The sequence below is a fragment of the Podarcis cretensis genome, assembly GCF_951804945.1.
Source record: "Podarcis cretensis genome assembly, chromosome: 9".
Classification (NCBI taxonomy): domain Eukaryota; kingdom Metazoa; phylum Chordata; class Lepidosauria; order Squamata; family Lacertidae; genus Podarcis; species Podarcis cretensis.
This window is the reverse complement of record NC_137178.1, coordinates 28,926,227-28,946,216: the sequence shown is the minus strand read 5'-3', so window position 1 is coordinate 28,946,216 and position 19,990 is coordinate 28,926,227. Positions and strand designations below refer to the sequence as shown.

At 40.2% G+C, this 19,990-nt stretch overlaps 1 protein-coding gene across 1 annotated transcript in view; it reads left to right on the top strand.

Moving 5' to 3' along the window:
- Positions 1–19,990, top strand: part of PRSS12 (serine protease 12) — a 59,796-nt gene that overhangs the window by 32,825 nt on the left and 6,981 nt on the right. The window contains exons 5-11 of the mRNA XM_079990212.1: positions 829–1,007; positions 1,338–1,479; positions 2,436–2,632; positions 7,468–7,609; positions 18,637–18,842; positions 19,071–19,149; positions 19,634–19,756. Coding sequence (XP_079846338.1) covers positions 829–1,007; positions 1,338–1,479; positions 2,436–2,632; positions 7,468–7,609; positions 18,637–18,842; positions 19,071–19,149; positions 19,634–19,756 — 1,068 coding nt within the window. The remainder of the gene's footprint in view (positions 1–828; positions 1,008–1,337; positions 1,480–2,435; positions 2,633–7,467; positions 7,610–18,636; positions 18,843–19,070; positions 19,150–19,633; positions 19,757–19,990) is intronic.

The following is a 19,990-nucleotide window of genomic DNA, read 5'->3' as shown; positions in this document are numbered from 1 at the left end:
AGTTTTTATTATTGATGTGTTGTTACAACAGGAAGTACATTCTTTCTTGCTGAATTATCTAATTTATCTCTATTTTGCTGATCCTGTTCCCTTAATCTAGCACCAGCCCTTGTGTCTGCCAGGTCCTCTGAGTTTACGATACTCACTTTTGATAATCTCAACCTGCTTTAGGCTGTGGGCGAAGGAGATGGCCAGATGTCTTATAAACAGATTGAAAAACCGCAGCATATTTTTATGAGTCATGAAGGACATTAAGATAGAAGTTTTTGGGAAAGTAATCTAAAAAGAAACCATGGTGTGCAAAGCACTGTTATGTTTAAGGCTGGATTTTTCAACTATAGATGTCGTAAATGAGTGTCTGGCGTTTTATATACAAAATGAGCTTTGCTTTCTACTCTCCCTGTTTTCTTTACACATGACCATGCTTTTCCTGCTTTTTTGGGGGGTATATCTCCTCTATTGTCTATTAGCTGTTTGTTTCATTTTTTGGGGGGGGATGCAAAAATAGTCTTATTTTTGTCTTCTCCATACAATTGACTAAACTAAAGAAGAACATGGGGTGGAATATTTATTTTAGTTCTGTTATGACAGAACCACTCTAATTTCCTGATAAAAATGTACACATTTAATGGGCAATGCAAAATGTATCAAAGGGTTCTTCTAAGAAATAAGCATCTTAAGTAACCACTCTGTTCATCTACTTAGATCAATATTGCTTTGGATTGTAGCATGTGTACCAAAGCAATACAAACCATTTCAGTAGCTAATTTAGAGGCAGTTTCTGACCATTTGCCATCATTGATTCTCTGTTTGTTCATGTTTGTGCAGGGGGGTTGCCAAGGCATGGAGCCAGGCTTATTTTGGAGAAGGCTCAGGTCCTGTGCTGTTGGATGAAGTGCGTTGTACAGGAAATGAGCTGTCTATAGAACAGTGTCTAAAGAGTTCCTGGCAAGAACACAACTGTGGCCACAAAGAAGATGCAGGAGTTTCCTGCACACCTCTAGCAGGTAGGCAACAAAGGTTGCTGAAGTCTTAGAAGTCTTAGAAGATTTTGGGTCAAGATGGAGTGAAGCCATGGGATGTGGGGCCAAGTCAGGGAGACATTTCAATGTATATAGTACAACCATTTTGGGATTAAATTATGAAGTTGGATAAGAGCAACAATGGGAAATGTGCCAGTATTAGGGCTATCTCCCCTTTTACTTTTTTTTATAAAACCTTGAAACTTACTAGTGTCTAGCTGTTTAATGAATCTGTTGCAGCACATTTTATAGCACAGATTCTTTCCCCCGAAGTTGCCTCTTAAACACTACTGGCTCTTATTTTTAATGCTACAGATGGTGCCATCAGACTGGCAGGTGGGAAAGTCAGTCATGAGGGACGACTGGAGGTGCTTTACAACGGACAGTGGGGCACCATCTGCGATGATGGGTGGACTGAACTGAACACACATGTGGTTTGCCGCCAGCTGGGCTTTAAGTAAGGTCCATTTATGTGAGGAGGTTAATTACTTTGCAGATCACTGCTGATAATTTTCTGCAAAATGCTATTGTCCAGAATTTCACAGGTTCCTACTTAACTTCACTGTTATGTCCTAATCAGGAGTACATTTATCAGCAGTAAAACATTATTGAAAAACTTCAATTTAAAAGAAAAATGGTTAGATTAAGAATCTTAATTATCTTATTTTTGTCAAAAAAAAAATAAACCCATTTCTTAGTTGTCTTTGGTTTGGGAAGGGGGTGCACTTTATCAATTGAATCAGTTTGCTACCAGTCTCTAGTTCAGCAATCCATGTCTGAAAACAGTCCTACTGGAACAAATGTTTAAATTGCCAACAGAGCAGGCAGGTGCCAATTTTTAAAATGGGAATTGAGATAATCTGGGCTGGTGCAGACATAGCACTGAGCAGTGCTGTGGTATTGTACACTCCTTCCCACAAATCTAACTTTTGTGTTGTGTGTATTTCAAAGTTTTATTTGCTGTATTAAGAAGGAACTCAGGAACATTGTTGTTGACTTAAATGTGATTAGTCCTGGGAGGGAGGAAGAATTCACACTCCAGAAGGAAAAAACATGGAAAGTGTTTGTACAAGGCTAAGCGGTCAGCAGGATTATGTCTATAGCAGCCTTTAGTGTCAGAGAATGAAATAGAATTCTGCATATTGTGTCAAATGAGTGGTTAAATGCTCTGCTGAATCAGGGCCTTTAAAAAGTAAAACATCCATGGATTTCTAGCAACAAGATTTATTTAAAGGTGGTGGACACTGGACAATGTTACTCAAAATAAAATGGATGCTAATCGAAGTTGAACTTAATTGTGGTGTGTACACTGGAACTGTTATTACATGAAATATTATTGTTTGTTTTTTATGTTGATCATATGTTCAATACCTCACTCACAATACAACTGCCAATCTATCTATGTGCAAACAGGAATGGGAAAAGTGTCTCAGAACACTACCCAGAAGAGAACATTGGACCCATCTGGCTGGATGATGTCAGCTGCTCAGGAAAGGAGTCTGCAATCCTCCAGTGTTCAAAGAGGGAATGGGGAAAGCATGATTGCAGCCACAAAGAGGATGTTGGGATAAGTTGCTATAGAGATAACGACAGCCACAGGGCCTCACTGGGTAAGCTCCCTCTCTGTAGATGCAAGCTTGGATACAGAGAACCAAGGGACCCCAAAGGTCCTTTAGTTTTGTGGTTCTTGAGCACCAGTCCATCATGCCACATGGCAAACCTTTTTGGGAAACTGAGGCTGCTTCTGATATGGCATGGGATGTGCTGTTTACAGGCAAAAAGTCTGAACTTTTGCTGGGCATATTGAAGCCAGTGAGTAGCCCTTTGAATCTTGGCCACATTCTAGCTAGAAGAAGATACAAAGCAGCTTTCAAGATTGGAAACAGAGAATAGTTATACTGAGTATCCATTTTAAAAAGTTAAATCTGTTAAATTTAGAAAGGCAAGGAAGGAGAGAGCTGCAAGAGCAATACAGAGCAATATCTACCTAGTACAGGAACAGGCTATTTGTCATGCAAATGGAGGACATTTTTAATCTGGTTACCATAGGCTTGTTCTGAAGCATTTGAGTACTGGAGTAGCTGAGGTTTTTTATTTCACAGAGAACTAGAGTATTTCTCTAGTGAAGCATATGCCCAGCCCTTGGTATGGTTGTAATGGTGAACTCCATACACCCAAGTGTGACATATAAATAAAGGTAAAGGGTAAAGGGACCCCTGACCATTAGGTCCAGTCGTGGCTGACTCTGGGGTTGCGGCGCTCATCTCACTTTATTGGCTGAGGGAGCTAGCATACAGTTTCCGGGTCATGTGGCCAGCATGACTAAGCTGCTTCTGGTGAACCAGAGCAGCACACGGAAATGCCGTTTACCTTCCTGCTGGAGCGGTACCTATTTATCTGTTTGCACTTTGACGTGCTTTCAAACTGCTAGGTAGGCAGGAGCAAGGACTGAGCAACGGGAGTTCACCCCATCGCAGGGATTCGAACCGCCAACCTTCTGATCGGAAAGTCCTAGGCTCTGTGGTTTAACCCACAGTGTCACCTGCGTCCCACCCGACATATAAATAGGCATGTGAATAAATCCTCCCCATAGGTATGAGTTTTCAGACAACTTGCAGAGTGAAAATTGGAACGTGAGAAGTGTCTGGGAAGGAACTATAGTTATTCCAAAGAACAAGGAGCTGAGATCTTTTTTCTGCCAAGGGTCAGTCTTCTATGCAATGCATGCTATTGATGGGCAGGGCCAGATCCATGGAGTTTGCAGAACTGCATAGCTCTTGTGCACTCTCTCTGCCAGCCCATTCACCACTCTCTTTGCTACCCCTGCAATAGAGAGCAGAACAATTGATTGGCAAGCAGAAGGTCCTAGGTTGAAACCTTGGCATTTCCAGTTAAAGCGTTATGGATAGCCTGACTAAGAAAGACCCCATACCTGAGGCCTTGGATGCTGTCTATCACAAGAGACAGTACTGGGCAAATATGGACCAATGAAGAGAACTTCATATGTATAATATAGCTCAACAGCCAGCTACAGGTGTTTAAAGAACCTTGACTACCTAACCCCCAAGAATGGAAATGATTGATCTCATTTATCACCCCTGTTTATGAGGAGGAAAAATATAGGTTTCACTCTATGTTGGGAAATGGTAAACAGAGTCAAAGAACCAAAGAACAGCATTTCAATGAGAAGTAAACATAGTAATGAAGATTAGACAACTTATAAGGAATTTCTTTAAGAATTGCATCATGTCTTTCAACTTAACAAAGAGCTCTATTAAGTATATCTTGGTACCATACCAACTTTATAACTTGAGGCATACTGTTAAACAAATTATAGTGTTTACAGCATTATTGAACTAGAGTTTCTTTCCATCTTGCATGCTTTGCTAAATGAATTTCCAGTCATATTATTACTCTTTCCCTCATCTCTTTTCATTGCTGTTCTTTTACACTTCTTAATATTCCAAAGCTTTTATTACACCAGCAGTATAATGTAAATAGTATTTCTGCGTGGGTGAGACAATGAGAATGGGAACACTTAAACCCCGAATATCTGGGGTTCATATCATAGTGGCCATTCACATAGACACTAAATGAACATCTGTGCTGCTCTGTTCATGAAACTATGGAACTTAACCTGAGCTGGAAAGGGTCCAATATGGTTAAATACTGCCAGATGGTAAAATTCCCTTTGGGTACCTGAAAATTGTATTAATTTAACAGTTGTGAATGAAACTTCCAAGTAGTAACAAGCTAGTTGAGAATAAAATCTGCTCCATTTTACAGCTAATATCCCGTGTTGCTGCCCAGGTAATATGAGTAAAGTCTGAACTGAAATTATATTCTTGTAGAGTAAGCATTTCTGGATGATGACAAAAATGAGGTGAAAATTTTGACATTTTGGATGCAGTCATAAGCACTGATGTTGCACAGCCTAACCTCCGTAAATTTGAAAGAGGCTAGGCGAGGCTCCTACAGAAGAACCATTGATATAAACAAACATTACAGTAATTAGATTATGAACTCTTTTCATATCTATTGTGATATATTTGGCTGGAATGAATCTCATAAACAGTTTCTGAAGTTCAAGAAAGATTTTAAAAAATTGTAGTTATGGAAAAATTAGACAATGCGGCTAGATAAAAATAAGCATTAAGACTTGATTTTTGCAAATATTCTTAAGAACCTAAGGATTGCTTTGCTGGATCAGACTGAGGGCAAAACATACTGCTACATGCCTGGCATGCAAGCTGTATCTGGATTCCCGCCCCCTGTAATTAGTTATGGCACAGGAACACAATTGCCAGCAGAAGGTTTCCCTTCCTTCTCAGCAACAATTGGAATGAAAATCTACCCCCACATCCCAGTGTAGCTTTGATGCTTGAAAAGCCTTCCATTGACATCAACAGCCTCATGGGAGGATGGCTGTTTTCTTCCTGATTGCAGCCAGGGAGGGAAGGAATAAACCTTCTGCCTCCACATGCTGGTCACAATTGGGCCTCCCTTGGGGTTGGCCCTCCAATGGAGCCTGGTGAGGCAGCTGCCTCAGGTGGCAGGGTCCACTAGGGCAGCTGATCCCAAGGTCAATATTTATTCCCCTTTTGTTCCTCATGTAGATCTTCCCTCGCCCCTTCATCATGGGTGTGGGAAATGACATTTTGGGGTCTGCCACAGGTGCCCAAATGTCTTGGACCAGCCCTGGCTTCCCCACTCTTGTAATTGGTTAAACCAGAAAACCCAAATGTAGTAGCATGCAAGCTATACTTTTAGCATAATGTGCATTTTGGCCCTAGGAGAGGACCCATCTAGTTCAACAATCCATTTCCAAACAAAGTGCCAGCAAGCCCAGCCTTTCATCCGTGGGATTTATCACGTGTAGACAACATGCAGGGTTGCTTCCAAATGAGTCATTTTAATGTGCCAAGGAAGTGCTATTAATGGATCCTTTCTTGTGTTGAAGCTGTTGTGTGACTTTTTCACCCTGTAGTCACTTTAGAACTTCAACCAGGATCACTGCACTGTGGCCAGTGTAGTTAGAGCTGTGAGCTGGGTGTGCAATGATACAGAATGAGTTCCAGTCAGTCTGGATATACTCAGCCTGCATATGTTAAAATGTATATAATAAATTCAAAGGCAAGGATAATGTGACATTTGCTTTGTTTGATTTCAATATGCGAGCAATTGTTAGTTTCATCTGTTCTTTCATCTGTTAATGCTCTGTTGTGCATTAGGAAAATGTAATTTGAGCTGTTGTGCAACAATAATACATTATTAATAGCAGAAGACCTTTCTATGACACTGGCTGCTAAACTCTTGAGGAAACGTAAGGTTAGAAGAAAATGTATTGATTGCATTTATGAGTTCATCGAGTAATGATGATCAGCCTTTGGCTGTAAAGGCCTTTGGGAATTGGCAGTCTGCCATACCGTTCTTCAGAGAAGATTAAAGTGTAACTGAGCCAGTCAAGGTTTTCAATTCCCTCTCACCCAAGAAACGTTTAGTAATGCTACAGAAAAGCTTCAAACAGGGGAGTGTCCTATATATGTGCCAGGAAACAAACTACAAAACAAAGCAACTATACCCAATCACGGAACTGAAAGGGGTTTGATTAGAGCAATTATAATGTGCATCTTCAACTAGGCTCTGTCATATACACCAGCCTTCCCCAACCAGATGACCATCCAATATTTTGGACCACAGTATGCTGGCACTGGGTTGGGGAAGGATGATTTAGACTGTGCGTAGCTAACTGTATGTTTGAGTAGCCACCCCCATAAAAAACAGCAGCTCATAGCACATTAAAAAACCCTAGAATTCCAAGCAGGAGGTTGTAGCATAAACTTCTGGCTGACATTCTCTCTTTGTCCATGAAAGAGAGGAATCAAGCTGTGATCCACACCTGCCACCTGAAATGGTACAGTATAGCAACATATTATTATGAATTTGGGGGTGCAAGACAGCATAAAGTCCGGATCAAGCTAGTATCAGGATTTAATTACATTCTCCACTGATACAAGATTCTTTAAACTGGACACCTTGCTTGCATCCGTGTCAAAATATGGTGCACAATTTTTGCAGGAAAGTTAGCTTCCTGTGTTACATTCCTAAATCCTTCACAGAATCTTTAGTAACATTTTCTCCCATTCAGCCTGGGACCTCTAAATTTGGAAAAGTGGAATAAATTTGGGAATCAGAAGACTGAGAATATGTTCTTGTGGATACCAGAGAGGAAATTCATTTCACATTAGAGTCTAGATTTGCTGAACAAGATGGCATTGATGTCATACAAGTTACAAGACTAAAATGCTTTCATCACTGGTGTACAAACTTGGAATGCTTGAACTTGAGCCCCAGTTGACAACTTTCCTTCAATGTGATGAAAATTAGCTAGGGTAATGGTTCTTGCTACTATTGCTGTGTGTTAACAGCTGTAACTTATTCCCAGGGCCTCCTATCAGATTGATGGATGGTGAAAATAAGAAAGAGGGCCGTGTGGAGATCTTTATCCACGGCCAGTGGGGGACAATTTGTGATGATGGATGGTCCGATAAGGATGCAGCTGTGGTATGTCGACAACTTGGCTTCAAGTAAGAGAAATTATTTAATAGTCCTTAAATACATTATCTGATTTCCATACATTATTGTCTATAGATTGTGCAAGTTCATAGAATTAAATGTTGGGCCCCTCCAGACTGGCGTTTATTGTGGTGTGGGTGTATTCGGCAACATGTTACTGACACAATGATAGTACATTGGTAGTAGATTTGTTCTGCTTTATTAGTAGTTTTGTGATGCTTCCCCAGTTCTAACACATTACTGCTGTTTGGAGGGGCTGAAGCACAACAAAAGTGGATTAAAACAACAACTAAGAACATTTGTGGCACGAAGATTTGTGGGATTTCAGCAGCAAGCTGCAGGATTTGCACTGATTAGAAATGGAACTAGATTCAAATGGTATTGAAAGCAGGATCACATATGGCCACCCCAATTGCATCATGAGCACAAATCATTATGCAATGAAAAGTATATCTGGAGGGGACCATTGACCATTTAATGTCAAATGTTAAATATTTAATGTTAATGTTTAATGTTAAATATTAATCTTATTTATTTATTTATTTATTTATTTATTTAGCCACCCTTCATCACAGTTAGTTGGATCACAATTAAGTCCCATTGAAACCAAATGCTAATATTACCCCCCCCCTTATTTTAGTGGGAATAAAGCATGACTAATTTAGTATTGCTGCAATCCATGGTTTTTATTTAATTCTATAACACCATTATTAGTAAGTGGCACTCAGCTCTGGTGAGTTATCTGGGGCGGAGCTGTTTCTTTGAACAACAGACCTCACTTGAAATATGACATATTTCAACTTGCCTTTAAAACTCCATTCAGTTTCAAGACAGGACTTTACATTGTGTTATAAAATAAAGCAACCTTCCTGAAGAGGTTAAAATACTTTTCATGCTGGAGCTGCCAAGGAGCTTTTCTCCAGCACAATATAAACAGATTTTCGAAACTTGCCAAGAGTATCAGTGTAACAGGCTTCATATGAAAGAAGTATAATGTAGTTTATACGTTGCTCATGTGCCGCCCGTTAGATTGATTCAATGCCTTCTGGTGCTTGATCACAAACTGTAGCAACATTTATGGGGCATTTCCAAACAGCAAAAGATGACAAGTTTAGTAGCATGCATGACAACGCCAGAAGGCATTGCTGGTAATTTTGCCTGAAACCACAGGAAAAATGACCAGCAGATGTAGTACAATTTGCATTGTTATTTTCATCATGGCAAGCAGACCAAGTTGCCCCCATGTATCACTCAGAGAATGAGCTGCAAGGAATATGCTTCCCTTTCCCTGCAAGGAAGTATACTGTGTTCCAACTGGTAGCTGTCCAGGGACTTCTAAGATCAAGGGATCTATGTCTGTCACTAGCCAAGGTACTCTGGACCATTGGGATGCTGCCTCTCCTGCTTCCTGCCCCATCCATTAGCGACTTCAATGCCTGCTTTCCTTTCACCTCCTGATTCCCTTTCTCTTGCTATTAAAAAAATAAAAATCCTTTTGTATCATGGCAATAAATTGTGAGCCTGCAGGCAAGGACTGCCTTGTCTTTTAACATATATATATATATTGAGCTTCTAAAATCCTAAAAAGCCTAACAACAAGTCCATCAACAAGTTGTTAAAATAGCAAGTGACACAGTTGTCTCTACCTTTATTTCTGATTTGGACAAAGCTATAATGCAAGAGTATGGTCACAGGATGCATGACAGAAACTTTGAACGAGCTTGAAGTGTGATTTAGCAGGGAAATTACATTTTGCTGTTCAAGGTACAGCACTCCCCTAAGTCCTGTGTGTCAGTCAAACTGCACATTATGTTGGACATGTAGCCTGCAGCTGCATACGTGATTTTTCTTAGTCAAAAGTAAGTGTGGAGGCCCAGGTCTAGATCAGAAGCACAGTTGCGTGTGGAGGGGAAACTTCTACCTGCACCTGGTCCCCAGCCCAGCAGTTACGGATAGTAAAACACCTCCCATTCATGCCCATGGGGACTTCTTTGCTATCAGTAACAGTTATGTGCAGAGGAAGGAGGATTAAACCTCCCCTCCCCATGGTAACTTTTGAGTAAGAAAAAAGTTGCATAAATAACTGCAGGCTACATACCGTGGGTGGTGCTGTGGGTTAAACCACAGAGGCTAGGACTTGCCGATCAGAAGGTCGACGGTTCAAATCCCCGCAACGGGGTGAGCTCCTGTTGCTCAGTCCCTGCTCCTGCCAACCTAGCAGTTCAAAAGCACGTCAATGTGCAAGTAGATAAATAGGTACCACTCTGGCAGGAAGGTAAAAGGAGTTTCCATGCGCTGCTCTAGTTCGCCAGAAGCGGCTTAGTCATGCTGGCCACATGACCCGGAAGCTGTACACCAGCTCCCTCGGCCAATAAAGCGAGATGAGTGCCACAACCCCAGAGTCGGCCAAGACTGGACCTAATGGTCAGGGATCCCTTTACCTTCACCTTTACCTTACATACTAGACAGCAGCCTGCAGACTAGATACTAAACCTCTGGTAGCGGCAATGGGAGGATAATCACATAGCGGTTCTAATAAAAGAAAAAAAGTTGTATTAAAACAAATGCCTTTCAAAATACCCCAAAAACATAATTCCAACCTGAAGTAGTGAACATATTTATGTCATTGCTTACATAATTATCTGGTTTGTTTTTTTGGCACCATCAGCTGGTTGGAGAGTCTTCTCAACTATTCAGTAATTTCATGTCATTTGCCATGTATGCAGCTCATTTACCCTCATTTTTATCTCATACTAGAGTCCATAATGAACACCCTGAATTTCTCTTACATCATCCTAATGGTTAGTAAAGTTCAGTGAGTTTGTGTTGCAGGATATCCCTATTAGGTTTTGTGCCATTTTGATTTACATTGCTCGGGAAAGGAATTTGCCTTGTGTTATCTTGTCTTTCCCATAGGACCATATTAAATACCTGATGAAGACTTTTCCTCCCTTTGTTTACACATGCTAAGTTATGCTGTGGGAAGTAATATTTCTTGCAAGGGAAAAGAGAGGAGTTTCCTTCTATTTCCACGTATTTTTGCTGAATGTCCAGCTTAGCAAATATATTCCTTCCTTTCACACAGCTTGTGTTCAGTGTAATCACCCCCAATTTCCAGCTGTTTCTAGTTCAGAAGAACTGGGCCAGATGCCTCCAGTCATCATCAACATACGATAAACAAAACAGGCAGGGTTTAAGTTTGATGCAATCACTTGCTGTTAGCTGAATTTCTTAAATGTGGTAGAAAGTTTGAGTAACTGAGTGCTTAAATACTCAGGAAAATTGGGCAGCGGGGCCACAACAGAGATGCATTGCACTGTTGGTAGCAAATATTATATTTTAATACACAGAGCCAGAGAATTGCAGAAGAAGCAAAAGACTGGATATTCTTGTGCCTCGATACAAGCTTATATAGTTTCCCCCAGGAATGCTGCGCATGGGATTGTACATGTGCTTATATCTCATAGGTGGGATTTATATTCTGCTCACTTTTCATTCAGGGTGCCTGAGGAGTTTGGAGAGTGTCATTTGTTCTATTTTACAAATCTCTCTGGTCGTCAGCATTCAGTACCACTAGAGAATCAGTTGAGAAGCCTGACTGGTTTATGTGGAGGTTATAGGACAGGTTATATGACTTCCTAGTTATCCCACACTTTCTAGTGCATTTCCCCATTGCTTTCCTTAACACAAAGAGTGGGCTTGTTGCACCAATGTGTGCCCAAAGTCCTTTAAGCCACTTTAATTGAGCAAACTTACATGCTCCAGTATGCAATGGAATCCCTCCCACAAAAGAGTGCAAGTCTGGCTGGGACCTAAGCCAAACATCTGATGACAATCCTGTTTTCATGTGAACACTGAAACATTGGACTGGTGTATCTTCAAAACTTCCTTTCTTAAATTCAGTTGAGACAAATTGTGTATTGCCATGAAATGTTGAAAAGTCCAAAATGCTACTATTCATGCCACATTTTATTAAATACAATAATGGAAAAAAAGCTTGTCCAGCTTTGAGGAAATGTGCATATAATAACTTCATTCTCTTTTAAAATTCCACTATATATCACTTATGTGGTCTAGGAGCTTCAACATTTCCCAAGAAAAACAATCTAAAGCAAACAAATTTCTCACCTTACTTATGGTGGCTCAGATATAAATCACAGCTATGTATGGAAAACCTAGAGGGTCTTGAGGTTTCTTTAAATACCTTTGATTTACACTTGTGCCACTTAAACTGAAGAAATTAACTTATTTGGTAAAAATCCAGAGAACTTGTCAGCATGTATAAATACTTACAGTACATTTAATGAATGAACCACACAATCCTACTTGGAGAAGCCAGAAATTGAACCTGGGACCTTTCACATGCAAAATATGCACTACAGCTAAGCTACAGCCTTTCTCAAATGCACGGCTGCCATGAAAATTAGCAGCTCTGTGTCTTGTGACCCCCTTCCGCTCCATGGCTATTGCATCTAATCCAGGTTAGACAGGTGACTACTGTGGACAGAATCTCTTCTGCAATGGCACCAAGACTGTGTACCTTCCTTTTTAGGCATATTTGCCTGCAGCCATTATTATCATAAGGCTAAACCTGTCCTATTCATCTGAGTCACTGATACACTTAATATTGATTTTTGTATAGTTGCTGTGAGTCTTTTACATTTTATGCTTTTCTGATGTTTTATTTTTCTTTCCCTGCTGTTTGTTTTTTTCTGTTTCATATGTTCTCAAGTTGTTAGATTTGTTTTATAGTTGGTATTTATATTGTTGTATCTTTTGTTCATAAGTTGGCTTGAGAATCAAAATGGTGGAAAGCTGAGGTATAAATATTTTAGTTAAATAGAATTTGCTTGTGTTCAGACGTCATGACACTCGGTGTCCCCACCAACCTCTGCTGTTGGCAGCCAATGACATGCTGCAGGCATGAACAATTGCTGAATGCCAAGACATGCATAAGTTCTACTAGACAATGCAAAGGTTGAGAGTGGTGATTAGACCATGTGGAGGAGCTTGACGCATGGCCGCCATGCATTCACATAATGAATCATTTCTCTTTGCTATCCAAGCCCAAAACCCTTTTGATCACGTAGAACTAACTGTGTGGCTCTGTATTGTGTTCTTTGGCATTCGATTTCTGGAAGAATACTGAAATTTGTGGATTGCATCAGTGGAATGGAAAAGAAACGTTGGTTGCCTGCATAATTGCCAAAGTTTGGTAGACTTTCTAAATATTAAGATGATGATGTTCCATAAAAAATAAATCCAAGTAACTGGACTGAAAAAGCTTATAGATTTGGCTATCTTCCTAAACCTCAGTTAATATTTTACACCTGTACATTAGTGAGCTTGCTGTAGTCGCAGATTAATATTTATAGTGGGAAAATGTAACATAAAATGTAGTAAGTACTTTTGATATCATAAAAATGTCAGCCAATGAAAACATGACCAAGACATAGCAGCAATGGAAAGAACATGCATGTATTAAATAAACAAGGTTATAAAGTAAACATTATAGCACGAAAAGCACTCCTTTGGTGCTTTGAATTACATCGCCCTCTTATATGTGATGGGGGAATACCTGTGTATAATTTGGGCATGTAGTGGATATTTACTCTAATACCAAATGTTCTTTATATGTCCATTGAGAACTCTTTATTTTGAATGTAGTGTTGCTCTCTAAAACTGTTACAATCTGCATCGTGTTATACTTTAGCCACCAAACAGTATCTAACAGAGAGGAGCCTCTATCTAGATTAAAATCAGAGTGAAGCCTGCAATCCTGTATATATTTACTTGGTACTATGTCTCACTGAAGTCATAAAAGCATGAATAGGAGTTGTTCAGCTCAAACATGTCTGTCCATGGCTTGCTTTGAGATGCCTTATATGGTAGCCCAGCAAATACAGCTGGGGCTTATGAAGAAATCCATGTTACGTAGGAGTCTATCTTAAGATAACATTGTACAGGAAGCTCTCATAACAAGGCCTCTTGTTCTAGCATGAAATGCCCCCAGGTTTTCAGAGTTAAAGGAATCACTTTTCTTTATTAAGCAAGAGCTAATGTTGTTGAACATTGTTGTGTTTCTGGAGATGCTCCACAGGATGCTGTATTAAGCAATTTGTAGTCTTCTGGATTTACTTAACGGCCATATATGATGGTCATTAGCATTTTGTAGTTTTCTGGATTTACTCAATGGCCATATATGATGGTCATTAGCATGAAAAATAAATATGGAAGGGCTCTGAGTCTTCTTGGTTTATGATATATACGCAATGATAAGTTGTATTTAGTGATAGATTAAGCAACGGCTGTTCAATATGAACTAATTTCCTTATGGTACCCAAGGAAATTGAGTTGTTAAATAGCCTTGGATGGATCTTGAAAAGAAGTGCTTAACTCTGGATTCCAGCAGTAGATGTAACTTTAAAAAGGTCTCCTGCACTTTGTCACTGTCTGGCAGACTTAGCTCATATATGGGGAAAAACAGCTGTCAGGGAGTTGAACATTCCTTGCAATACTGTATCTGCAATCTATATAATTGTTCATGGGTGAAGGGGGGGGGGAGAGAGAACTTGGAACAAGAAGAGGCATGTAGTTTGTGGCTAACAAGTTAAACAAATAATCTTAGGTCCATTTTGTGAAGATGAACGGATAGTGCTGCTTAAGGTCATTATTCTTTGGGTTTCCTTGCTATACACGTGCAACTCATACAAATTCAAATTTCTAGGCTCTTTCATTCTTTGTTATGGACCATTGGGGTTTTCTGAAATTTTGTTTGCATTTGTTTTATTGGACTGTTGATTATCTATTTGTCCCTTTTCACAAATAAGTTTTAAAGTGACTTGCAACAAAAGTAACATTCAGAAATGTAATACATAGCAAACTTATCAATTAATACAATACATCTAACTAAAAGGGTTCATCCACAATAGTCAGTTGTATATCTTGCCCCATCCCAAAAAAGGAGGGACTGCTAAACTAGCCCCTGAAACCCCATTCTCCTTTGCTACCCAAACCTCTCCAAAGGCCTCAGCTTAGTAGTATTTTTACCTGTATTGTTGGTTTTAGTGTTGAACTGATCCAATGGACCAGGTGTGCCAGCTCTAGGGGGGCAAGGTATCTTCGCCCCACTCAATATTTGTTGGAAGGGGGCTGGGCCCCTCAGTGTTGAGGGGGCAGACAAGGTTGAGCGTGGAGCCAAGTGCAGCACACCTTCAGTGACTGGCTCCCCCTTAGTGCTCGGTCTCCTCCAGACATTGCAATGACATGACATGACCTCACACATTCGCAATGCACGTCCGGGCCCTGTCAATATTGGGGGCATCTTGGTGTCTCTGCAATTGATTGAACTGTATAAAAGAATTGCCTCTAATGTTAGTTGTACTAGAGTATACCCATTTAAATTTATGGAGAACATGACTAACGTAGGTCTATTAATTTCATTGGGCCTACTCTTAGCAAAACATAGTTGGATACAACCAATATGTTCATGTCCCAGGAACTGGTGAAAATTTCATCTTATAAAACTTTTTAATGGAGTGCACTGGATTTTTGTTCGGTCTTTGTTTTATAGAGGATATTTTAAGCATGCTTCAAACCATCAAGGCATATACTGTGGCACAATCCTATTTAACCTTTATACAAAACTGTCAGAAGCTGTCTTCCAGAGTTTGGGAGGTAAAGTATGTTTACCAACCCAGCTCCCTCTTGCCATTCCAGCAGAATCAGGAGAGGCTGTTTGTTTAAGGTGTTGGACTGGTATGTGGAATCAGTAATGGGCTGGATGAAGGTCAGTAAACTTAATATGGATCCTGACAAGGAGATACTGCAGATTGGTGGCTCTGGGCAGCAGGCAAGCTACTTGCTCTGGAGGGGGTAGCACTCCCCCCCCAAAAAAGAGCAGGTGTGTAGTTGATTCCAACTTATGCAGGTGCAGAGGGAATGATTTTTACTCTGTAGCTCATACACTCCATAATTTTAAGAGTTGATATAAGCCCATGTATTAAAGCTATGGTTTTCCCAGTAGTGATGTATGGAAGTGAGAGCTGGACCATAAAGAAGGCTGATCGCCGAAGAATTGATGCTTTTGAATTATGGTGCTGGAGGAGACTCTTGAGAGTCCCATGGACTGCAAGAAGATCAAACCTCTCCATTCTGAAGGAAATCAGCCCTGAGTGCTCACTGGAAGGACAGATTGTGAAGCTGAGGCTCCAGTACTTTGGCCACCTCATGAGAAGAGAAGACTCCCTGGAGAAGACCCTGATGTTGGGAAAGATGGAGGGCACAAGGAGAAGGGGGCGACAGAGGACGAGATGGTTGGATAGTGTTTTCGAGGTTACCAGCATGAGTCTGACCAAGCTGCGGGGGGCAGTGGAGGACAGGAGTGCCTGGCGTTCTCTGGTCCATGGGGTCACGAAGAGTCGGACACGACTAAACGACTAAACAACAACAACAAAAATTAATTATGACTAAAGTAATACTTTGGATTATATTAACTTCATAAGGACTAAACAAAATGGCATCTGCCCTTGAAAGGAACTTTTTTTTTTATAAGCAGTGCTGTCTGCGATTGTATATTTTTGGGGGATGGGAGGTAGCTTTCACCCATAAAAACTGCTTGCATGATTTGCCTAATAATTTGCAAAAGTCAGCAAGTCAGAACGGATGTCTCCCTTACCTACAGTAGGGTTGAATTTATCAGCCTCCTGAACACTAAAAAAAGGACATCTGCAATGCACATTTAGATGCTGAGATTGAGAACTCTCCATAGAACTGTGTGTTTTATTCACTTAGATAATGTGGACATCCTAAGAGAACACTATGATTGCAGACTGGTTTCCTGTATAGTAAGTGCCTTATACTAAGGTTTATAGCCAATCTAGGATTGGCAGGGACAGCAAAAACATTTTATAGTATATTTCCCCAACTTCAAATTATGCTGCATGATTCCTGGCTGAGAAACTGTGAAACTGTAAGAATGAAATTATTTTAATCCTGGAATATTCATTTCTTTCTGTTTATACAAGTTGGTTGGAAATGGATTTAATAATGTTGGCAGATGACACAAGTCTTTGTAAAAGATACATGATGAAGCTTGCAGTGACCAATGAGTACACAATAAATTTGATTTATAATTGCTCTCTGGGAAAGCAGCATTTCACATGATATCACATTCTTCCCTTACAAACTGATAAATGTAGAATTGGTATTATATGATACCCAACCATGGTTTAAGAAGCAAGTGAACACGAAAATGTTAGATGTTGACCAAAGGAACAGCATAATGGGCTGGATCCAGACATGACTTTTGATCCAGACATCAAAAGTGGGGAGGTAACTTTTGCTGATTTTAGACTAGTGTGGGAGGTGCAAAAGTTGACTTCTCACACTTTGCCACTGGATTCATGGACAGAAGGAGCTGTTCAGTTTGCAGAAGCTGAAGTATAGCTACTCGGATGATAAAATATGTTGTCTTATCAGAGACCTGTGACCTAGCTCCTACAAGCAACAGATGAAATGGGAAATCTGTTTTTCAACTGTAGCGTTGCAAACTGCAGATAGGGATTGGCATGTCTGAAAAGGAAAAAAAAAGTCCCTGCATATAGAAAACTGGATGTCAGTAAAAAGGGTTCTCAACCAACTTTCTTCCTGGCATCGTTAGATTTCTACACACAGGGGATGTTTCGTTTGGAGGAGCATGTAACCCTCTTGCAAGCTGAAGCAGTATGCCTCAAACATAAGTTTATCATCTAATCGGCTGCTTGTGGAGACTGGTGTTGCTAGTGTCAGTACAAAATTAAATGGGCTTTTGTTGGGGCCCTGTATACCACTTATTAATTATTTGATGTGCAATATTAATGATTTATTTCAGAGTGCCTTATTTGTAGACAAGGTTTGCAGCAAAATGTAGCATAAGGATTCTTCCCTGTCTGAACGAGTTTAGCTTCCTAGAAGAGTCACACTATAAAATACATTATTTTTAACTCACACAGCTGCTGATTTTATGCAAAGATTAAACGGATTAAGGAAAATATATAGCTTGCAGATCCCAATATGTTGCAGTTGAACCAGTTTATGTTGGATAACATTATGATGTATGAATACTGCATAGTACTGTGCAAGGATATGTGATGCTTTATGACACAGCCCTAAGATCTGTTGGGCTAACAAAATAGAAGAAAAGTACAAGATCACCAACTGCAATATTGTATTGACAATGAGCTGTTAATGCAGGTGGATATGTTGACCCATTTCACACATCATGATAAACTGTAGTTAATGCTTAGTGTAAATGCCCAAGAGGCTCTCTTCACAACACTTCTGCAGCCAGTAAGAGCAACATAGCATGGTTCCTGACTTTGTGTTATGGCCATACTAGGGATCATGGTTTGTTGTGTTCAAACAACAATTAATAAGCAAAGAACAAACCTTGGCGTAACAAAATATGATCTCTGGTTTGGATGTAATGCTAAGTGAGGAATTGTGGTTTGTTGGATCTGTTGGATAAGAGGAGAGGTGCAAAGTGGGGGCCTCTTATGCATTTATGATAAACCATTATACCATATTGGCCTGAATATAGCCCTCACCTTTCCCCCAAATTCTCACCATGAAAAGTGACTTTTATGATATCGCTGCTGAAACAGACATACGGTAGAATGGAACGGGTGTGAGTGCCTGCAGAATTTTAAGGGAGTGGCTTATATTCGGGTGCGGCTTATATTCAGGCCAATACGGCAACTATGGTTTACCATGCTGTGTGGACGCTGCTACTGTCATGACCCTAGCTGCTGTTTTTCTCAGTGTAGATAGATTTCAAGGAGTGAGTAGTTGGACTGGACATCCTGTTGTGGTGTGGTTTGATCTGAACTGTTGCTATTAATTTTCAAAACCATTGATATGCCTATTAATTACAGATATTTTATATTTTCCTGTAGCAGGCAATATTAAAGATGGAAGATAATTTCTATTGAACCTCAATTGCTATTGTTGCTGTAGTGTCTTAATTAAAAAGTCACCTTTAAAATTTTCCTGTTTCTAGAGGTTCTGCACGAGCAAGGACCATGGCATATTTTGGAGAAGGAAAGGGCCCCATCCACGTGGACAATGTGAAATGTACAGGAAATGAAAGATCTCTTGCTGACTGCATTAAACAGGATATTGGCAGACACAATTGTCGTCATAGTGAAGATGCGGGGGTGATCTGTGACTACCTTAGCAAGAAGGCACCTGCAAACAGTAATAAAGGTGAAGTGGGTATTATATTGATTTCTTCAGTGCTTGCTGGAAGGAGGAAAAAATATAATGATGTGGATTGTGTGTGTGTGTGTGTGTGTGTTTCTTTTTAATAAAAAAGATACAGAAGTAGTGGATCAGCCCTAGTAATGGCGTACAGAAAACAAGCCAACGATTGAAATAATGCTCTGCTGTTTCCTGATGGGAGACTCTAATGTCTATGATTTCATTCCTGCATAGATTCCCTTTCTTCTGTGTGTGGTTTGAGGTTACTGCATCGTCGGCAGAAGCGGATCATTGGAGGGAAAAATTCTTTAAGGTAAATGGAGCAATTTTTAAAAAATGATACTTGGGCAAAAAGCTATTAGCTTGGATTCAAAGAACCAGAGTGTGAAAAGGCGAGGGCTTTAGCTCAGTCATCGGGCACACACCTTGTTTGCAGGTGGTCCCAGGCTCATTTTTTGTCATTTCCAGGTGAGATACAGGGACAATCTTGTTTGCAACAAAACATGTAACTCAAGAAGAGCTAGTTTTATTGGTTTACAATAGGAGAAAAGACTGCCGCTTGCCGAATAATGTATAAATGTAATCTTAATTCAGAATGTCACTTAACAAGTCTCATCAGTTCATGTCGCTGAACAGATTTTGCAGCTCCTGCAGGGGAGAGAGGTAAGCTGCAGAACTACTGAAAACAAAGCACAAGAGAAGGTGCTAGTATCAAAGAGAAGGCACCAGTTGCTACTTCACATAGACCCTTATATTGCATGGAATATTAAGTTGAATTATTCTTGTTCTCTTTCTAGAGGTGGATGGCCTTGGCAAGTTGCTCTGCGCTTGAAATCATCCCATGGCGATGGAAGATTGCTGTGTGGTGCCACTCTCATCAGCAGCTGCTGGGTGCTTACGGCAGCACACTGTTTTAAGAGGTACCATTGTGTGATTTGCAGGTGGTTATGTATTGGTCATTAGTATAGGAAGGAGACCAGTGCAAGGAAGACAAAGACCCCACTGACAGTTAATTTTGAGATTCAGCCAAGACCACTGCATGTCCGGCCATTCCAGGCCAGTGCAGAAACATTAAATGGGTTCTTCAGTCAGGATTTGAATTTGCTCAGTAGCAACCCAGTGAGACAGAGTAAAGCATGACCAGTGATCAAAAC